Source organism: Hippopotamus amphibius, chromosome 16 (genome assembly GCF_030028045.1).
Source record: "Hippopotamus amphibius kiboko isolate mHipAmp2 chromosome 16, mHipAmp2.hap2, whole genome shotgun sequence".
NCBI lineage: Eukaryota > Metazoa > Chordata > Mammalia > Artiodactyla > Hippopotamidae > Hippopotamus > Hippopotamus amphibius.
The window spans coordinates 59827596-59835509 of record NC_080201.1 but is presented as its reverse complement, the minus strand read 5'-3'; the positions used below and the strand labels follow the sequence as shown (position 1 = coordinate 59835509).

General features: G+C 50.6%; 1 protein-coding gene across 1 annotated transcript; it reads right to left on the bottom strand.

The window, feature by feature from the left end:
- Nucleotides 1-1146: 1146 nt before the first annotated feature.
- Nucleotides 1147-5518, bottom strand: LOC130838956 (myeloid cell surface antigen CD33-like). The gene is made up of 4 exons (XM_057712701.1): nt 5485-5518; nt 5028-5411; nt 4545-4823; nt 1147-1244 (listed from the first exon to the last, which is right to left on the bottom strand). The coding sequence occupies exons 1-4, from the start codon at nt 5516-5518 to the stop codon at nt 1147-1149; spliced, it is 795 nt and encodes a 264-aa protein (XP_057568684.1).
- Nucleotides 5519-7914: the final 2396 nt, after the last annotated feature.

The window sequence follows — 7914 nt, the reverse complement described above, 5'->3', positions numbered from 1 at the left end:
TGAAGGATGCTCAGTACCTGGACAGGCAGGAATGGAGAGGGAAGGGCGTTTCAGGGGAAGCAACTGCACATACAAAGTCTCAGAGTCACAGAGGCCTGGCCAGGCTGGGTGTGGAGACGCTGGGAGATGCAGGGAGAGGGGGGATCTGCGTGGAGAGTCCAGCAGGGCAGAGCCCGCCAGGGCTTCAAATGCAGCCTGGGGTGTGTATGCCTCGGTCTCTGGCCGTGGAGGGGAAACAGAGCTGTTCCTACTATACAGCAAGTGGGTGATAACTGTCTCTGCAAACAGTGGAGGCCTGTGTTTCCCAGTGAGATGGAGGCACGAGGTGGGTGGGTTCAGAGACCCAGGGGAGAGATGAGGCTGCTGGAACGACTGGGGTCAGGATGGGGAGGAGACGGACATGAAGATGAGCTGTGCTTCGGAGGAAGGATGGACAGCACTTAGTGATTTGTGGGATCTGGGAGAAGGGAAGAGAGGGTAAAAGGGGGGAACCCTGCCCCTCCTTCTGACCTTAGAGATGGGGGCTGCTTTGTCATCAGCGTGACAGGGAACCCGGCAGAGAAGTGGGTCTGGGGAGGAAGATGGCAGCTCAACGTTGGCCACGCTGAGTGGAGCAATCCTGGGGGCCATCCTGGGGGAGGTGTGCAGTGGGATGTTGGATAGTGAGACGCTGGCATCACTCACCTGAGGGGTTAACCTGGAATGGTGGTTGCATCTGACTGGCCCTCTGCCAGCCTGGCATTTGCATGTGACAGGGTGCCTGCCGGCTTGGCTGCCTTCCTCTTAGAGGACCTCACTCTGAGAGAAGAGACCAGGCTCTTTCAGTCTGTCAGATCGGGGTGCAGCAGGCAGCAGACTCACCCATGCTGTTCCTTGTTCCAGGGCTGAGGGGGTGAGTGAGGTGGGAGGGGGCAGGTCTGGCTGCACAGACCCTCTAGAGCACAGCTGGTACCTCCAGCCCTCACATCGGGCAGTGCAGAGCCCCTGCCCCATGGAATCCTCACTGCCCCCGACCCCCACCCCAATCCCCCTTCCAGTCAGCCTCCTGCTGGCCCCGCCCCCAGCCCCTCCAGGGCTGCTTCAAGGATGCAGCCACCTGCGCCCTGCCCTCCCACCCTCCCCCCTCCCCCCTCCCCAGGGCAGTGCTCACAGGAGGACCATGAGGCAGAGAAGGAGGAGCAGGATCTTGACAGCCGCTTCCCAGATGGCCACCAGAAGCACCCCTGCCACGCGCCCTGGCTGCCCTGTAGGAAAGTGGGGTGAGGACGGATTCACCTGCTGGACCTCCAGCCTGTGTCCTTCGGCTTCCAGGAGGACTCTGGACATTGGTCTTCCAGGCTTTCCTCCCCTGTGCGCAGGCCGCACGCCACCCCATGCCCTTAACTTCCAGTAGTTGAACAGAGGAAAAAAATGGGTAAGTTGGACTTCTTGAAAGTGAAAAATTCGGCTCCCCAATCGACTGAGAAAGTGAAAACCAACCCATTTAATGGGAGATAACGTTTGCAAATCGGAGATTTGGTATGTGTGTGGTAGTCAGCCTGTATGAAGGCTCTGACAATTCAACCACAAACAAACAGACAACACAGTTTTTAAAATGGACAAAGGAATAAAAGAATTCTCCAAATGACCAATGAATGCATGAAAAAAATGAACGACGTCAATACTCGCTCCATAAATGTAAATGAAACCATAATGCGATATTTCTTCACACCCACTAGCAGGTGCAATTTCTTTGTTTTTTAAAATAACAATGTCGACAGGGATGTGGAGAAACTGGAAGCCTCATCCATTGCTTGTGGGAACGTAACCTGGTGCTGCCAGTGTGGACACATCTGGCATTTCCTCAGAAATTCAAAATTAGAAACTACCATTTGACCCCCAAATTTCACTCCTAGGTATATGCCGAAGAAAACCGAAATCGATGATCAAAGAAAAGGGGACAGTGTGGCGATGTTCATAGCAGCATTGTAATAGCCAGAAAGTGGAACCCTCCAACCGTCCATCCACTGCTAAATGGTTGGAGGGGAGCTGGCACACCCACGCAATGGAATATTATTCAGGCAAAAAGGAATTGACACTGACACATGCTCTGTGGACGATTCTTGAAAATGTTTAGTTAAGTGAAAGAAGCCGGACAGAAAAGGCCCCAGTTTTGTAACAGTCCACTTGTAGGAACTATCCCTAGACACAGAAAGCAGATCAGTGGTTGCCGGGGGCTGGGGAGGGGAGTGGAGGGAGTGACAGTTTAATGGGTACCAGGCTTCGCTGTAGGGTGATGAAAACGTCAGATGGATGGAATTCGGTAGTGGTGATGATTGTACAACATCACGAATGTTCTCAAGGCCAACTGCTGTGTATTTTAATATGGCGAAATGGTGAATTTTATTTTATCTGATTTATCCTCAATAAAAAATAATACATATCAGTTAAAAAAAATGCCACATGGAGACGCCCGTTTCATCCGGTACTGGCAAAGATGGAAATATGTCACCCCATACAGGGTTGGTGAAAACACACGCTTTCAACCCTAGCTGGTGGGGATGTAAACTGTCACGCGCGGAGAATGCCTTGGTCATATTCCTCAAAATTAAGCAGAACAGATGATTCAGCTAGTTTGCTTTTAGTGCTTTATCCCACAGAAAGACAGACAGACACACACATGAAAGGAGGTACGAGATTGTTGATTGCAGTGTTACTGTTGGTGGAATAAACTTAAGGCAATGGTTGTCCATTGGTAGAAGATGTGTACATATTCCAAATCTATCCGTGCAATGGACTATTCCACAGTCATGGAGAAGAATGGAGATGTCTGTACCACTGATATCAAAGGACGCCCAACAGAAGACCTAAATGGGCATTTCTTCAAAGAAGACACACTGATGGCCAAGAGGCACACAAAGAGATGCTCCTCATCGCCAATTACTAGAGAAATGCAAGTCAAAACAACAATGAGGTACCACCTCACACCAGTCAGAATGGCCATTATTAAAAAGTCTAGAAATAATAAGTGCTGGAGAGGGTGTGGAGGAAAGGGACGCCTCCTGCACTGTTGGTGGGAACGTAAGTTGGTGCAGCTACTATGGAGAACAGTATGGAGGTTCCTCAAAAATCTAAAAATTGAGTTACCATGTGATCCAGCAATCCCACTCCTGGGCATATACCCAGACAAAACTCTAATTCAAAAAGATACATGTACCCCTATGTTCATAGCAGCACTATTTACAGTAGCCAAGAGAGGGAAGCAACCTAAATGTCCATCCACAGATGAACGGATCAAGAGGATGTGGTACATATATATACAATGGAATATTACTCAGCCATTCAAAAGGATGAAATAATGCCATTTGCAGCAACATGGATGGACCTAGAGATTATCATACTAAGTGAAGTAAGAAAGAAAGACAAATACCATGTGATATCACTTCCATGTGGAATCTAAACTATGACACAAATGATCACATCTATGCAGCTAAAACAGACTCACAGACACAGAGAAAAGACTTGTGGCTGCCAAGAGGGAGGAGGAGTGGGGGAGAGAAGGATTCAGAGTTTGGGATTAGCAGAGGCAACCTATTATATATAGGATGGATTAACAACAGGGTCCTACTGTGGAGCCCAGAGAACTAAATTCAATATCCTGTGACAAACCATAATGGAAAAGAGTATGAGAAGATTATGTATATGTATAACTGAGCCACATTGCTGTATAATCGACCTTAAACACAACATCAGAAAACAACTACATGTCAATAAAATTAAAAAGGAAAAGAAAAGGATGCCTGAGACTCTTTAGGTGAGCAAGCCAAGGCTCAGGGTAGCGTATGGACACAGGTAACTTCCCTCAAGGGGATGGGGCATCTGAGGACAGACTCTGCTGAGCATGCTGAATTTTTGACCATGTGAATATAGGGTCTGTCCAAATATATGCAAATAACAAACTATTGGGAGAAAATAAAAAGCAGAGCTGGAGGAGTCAGGATGTGGGTGATAAGGGGCTTAGAGAGGTGGGCTCTGCTGTGTGGATGTTGCCCTGCTCCTGGGGAGCCCAGGAGGGAGTGGACAAGTTGGAGGGGAGTGAGGGGCCAGTGGGGACTGCTGGGCACAGTGGCCATGGAGGCTGAGGACAGGGGGACACCACTGGGTTCACCCACAAGGGGGTCTCTGGTCACCAAGGTGGGTCCTGCATGAGGCAGGGAAGCAGCCCGGCCCTGAGCTGGAAGAGGCCCTGCTCCTGACAGCCGGGAAAGGGGCTCCCTCCTACCTGTGCTGTTTTCTCCCAAGACACTGCTTGCTGGGTTCTGTGGAGCACCCGGGTCTGGGAGACAGAATTGCCTTCTTCAGTGGGAAGACTGGGGTGAGATAAGTGAAGCCATTCTGCCCCCTCCCAAACACACCCAGAAGCCACAGAAATGCAGAAGGGACAGGGCTTCTGTCCTACTAGGCCCCCTCCTCAGACCTCCTCCAGGGTAAGAACACCAAGCACCCCCAGCCTGGCCTACCTGCCCCCCACTCTCAGGCCCCCGGCGACCTCACCCCTCACTCACAGGTGACATTGAGCTGGATGGTCTTTTCCACGGTTACCCCACTCGTGGGGAACGTCACCTGACAGGTGAGGTTGGTGCCGTGGTCCTGGGGCCGAGGGGTGACGGTGAGCACTGAGGAGAGGCGGGTCCTGGGGCCCAGGGAGGTGAGGGCAGCTGACATCCAGGAGAAGATGGGGGGTGTTCCCCGCTCACAGGCCCAGGGCACAGAGCAGTTCAGGTTCCAGGGCCGGCCGGACGCCAGGGTCCCCGGGAGGAGGATGTGGGGTGTGTGGGTGAGGGCTGGTGGGGAGAGGGGGAGATGGGGGCTCAGGAGGAGAGGTGGAGGGTCGGCCCTGAGAGAAGCCTCAGGCTTTGGTCCAGCTCCTGCCTCTGAGCCCCCACCTGCTTTACCCCGACTCCCTCCCAGGAGGGGCTCCCCATCCCAGTGTCGCCCTGGGACCCCCATATCACTCCCTCTGGCCTCTCCCAGACCCCGCTCCTTACCCGTCACATGCAAGGAAAGCTGTTCAGATTTGTAACTATATCTCGTCCTTTCTCCATCCACCCGAAAAAAGTATGAGCCGTTGTCCCTCCTCCTGGCGTCTCTGATGTCCAGGGAGCAGTCTTTGTAGTCGTGGGTGCCCCCAAGGAGATGAAATCGGCCCTGAGTCTCTTCCTGAACTTCACCATCTGGGTTGCTTGTGGCCACGGGGGCGTCCAGGAACTCCCTGGCCCCTTCCCGGAACCAGTAGCGGTGAACAGGGGAGGAACTCCAGTAGTCCCAGGGATAAGAGAAGGAGCAGGGCACGCGGACACACAGGCCCTCCTGCACCGTCACGGACCGCTGCACGTCCAGCAGGTAGTCTCTCGCATCCTGAGCCCGGGACCCTGCGGGGGAACCAGGATGAGCCCCGCCCCCGCCCCGCCCCGCCCCCCCCCCCCCCCCCCGCCGCCCACTCACCTGCCCACAGCAGAGGCAGCAGCAGCCACAGCATCTCCGAGGTGGAGGGTTTCTGGGCGTCCTGGGTGTGAAAAGGGAAGGGGAAGGCGAGAGGGAGGCAGGGCTGCGGGGAGACCCACGGGAAGCTGGGGAGGAGCCCGAGACTCGGCTGTCCACAGAAGAGGAACTTCAGGGAGGGCGCTCGTCCCCCCTGCGCACAGAGTTTTCGGACACCCCTCGGTCCAGAGACCCCGGAGACCTGCCCAGAGAGGAGCAGACAAGGAGACCCCTGTCCTGCCCCACATCTCGGGCGCGTCCCTCCAGCAGCAGAGCCTGGACCTCTGAGGACAGCGAGGGGTGGGACACGGTGAGCCTCCTGAAGTTGTCCCGTCTGAGCACCGCTGTCTACACCAGGGAGCTGCTCAACTCCTGCCTTGACCTGGAGGGTCACAGCCTCACCTAGACCCTCGGGTGGTGGGTCCTGCAAGATGTAGGGTTCTTGAGGGTCTGTGTGAACATCTGGAGCACAAGACAAGACGGGGCTCCTGGGTGAAGAGAAGGCACCTGCCAGTCATCCATTCACTGTTAGTCAACAGTGAGCACCTCTGGGTTGGTGAGCTGGAGACCAGACGGGATACGACTGACCTGGTCCCTGCCCAGGAGATGCTCCCCACGCGGTCCCATCACTTCCTCCCCAAGCAGGCAGAAGTGCTGGGCTTTAGAGCCACATCACTGGTGAGATTGCCATGTGTCCTGGCAGCATATTGGGTATTTCCTAAAAATATGAGTATGGGATTTTTTTTATCTTCTCCTATGCTGATTCACAAAGTTTAAATGGCATCTTCAGAATAAAAACAGTGTAGCATCTTCATGTACAACGAAAAGGCAAACACATGTTCTATGAGCCAGTGCAGAGGAAACTTTTTTTAAACATGCTCCCAAATTATTTGTGTATTTATTTCAATTTAATGTAATTTGTATTTTATTTTGGAGTAGTGTTGATTTACAATGCTGTGTTAGTTTCAGTAGCGCAGCAACATGATTCAGTTATACATATACATGTATCCCTTCTTTTTCAGATTCTTTTCCCATATAGGTTATTACAGAACATTGAGTAGAGATCCCTGTGCTATATATGAAGTCCTTGTTGATGATCAATTTTATATATAGTAGTGTGTATATGAGAGTCTGAAACCTCTAATTTATCCCTCCCTGCACCTTTCCACATTGGTAACCATAAGATTGTTTTTGAAGTCTGTCCGAGGAAACCCTTTTCCACGAAAGCTACCACGTAGTGGAGTGCGGATCGGCTGGAGCGATTATTATTTTCTTTTTATTTTTTTAATGCTTAAAAACTTTTTAAAAATGAAGTATAGTTGATTTACAATGTTGTGTTAATTTCTGGTGTACAGCAAAGTGATCCATGTATATATATGTGGGTGTATGTATATATATTCTTTTTCGTATTCATTTCCACTAAGGTTTATTACAGGATATTGAATATAGTTCCCTGTGCTACACAGTAGGACCTTGTGGGGTTTTTTGGTTGGTTGGTTGGTTTGTATTTATTTGGCTACCCCCCGTGGCATGTGGGATCTTAGTTCCCGGACCAGGGATTGAACCCTCGCCCCCACAATAGAAGCTTGATGTCTTAACCACTAGACCACCAGGGCAGTCCCGACCTTGCCGTTTATCTATTTTATATATAGTAGTTCGTATCTGCTAATCTAAAACTCTGAATTTCTCCCTCCCCCACCCCCTTTCTCCTTTGGTAACCATAAGTTTGTTTTCTTTGCCTGTGAGTCTCTTTCTATATTGTAAATAAACTCATTTGTGTTACTTTTTAGATTCCACATGTAAGTGATATTATATGTGAGTCTTTCTCTGTCTGACTTACTTCACTTAGTGTGACCATCTCTGGGTCCATCCATGTTGCTGCAAATGGCATTATTTCCTTCTTGTTTATGGCTCAGTCATATGCTATCGTGTATAAGTACCACATCTACTTTCTCCATTCATCTGTTGATGGACACTTAGGTTGCTTCCAGTCTTGGCTATTATGACTAGTGCTGCTGTGAACATTGGGGTGCAGGTATCTTTTTGAATTAGAACGTTCTCTGGTTATATGCCTGGGAGTGGGATTGCTGGATCATATGGTGACTCTATTTTTAGTTTTTAAAGGAACCTCCATACTGTTTGGATAGCGGCTGCACCAATTTACATTCCCACCCACAGTGTAGAGGGGTTCCACACACTCTCCAGCATTTATTATTTGTAAATGTTTTAATGATGGCCATGATCAGTGTGAGGTGATGCCTCATTGTGGTTTTGATTTTCAGTTCCGTGAGGATCCTTTTCAAATGAAAGTTCAATCCCATCTCTGCTCTCCTCAGAGGCTTCTGGATACTTGTCTTGGCCTGGAAGCCCACACAAAGGCTGCCCCACCCTGGG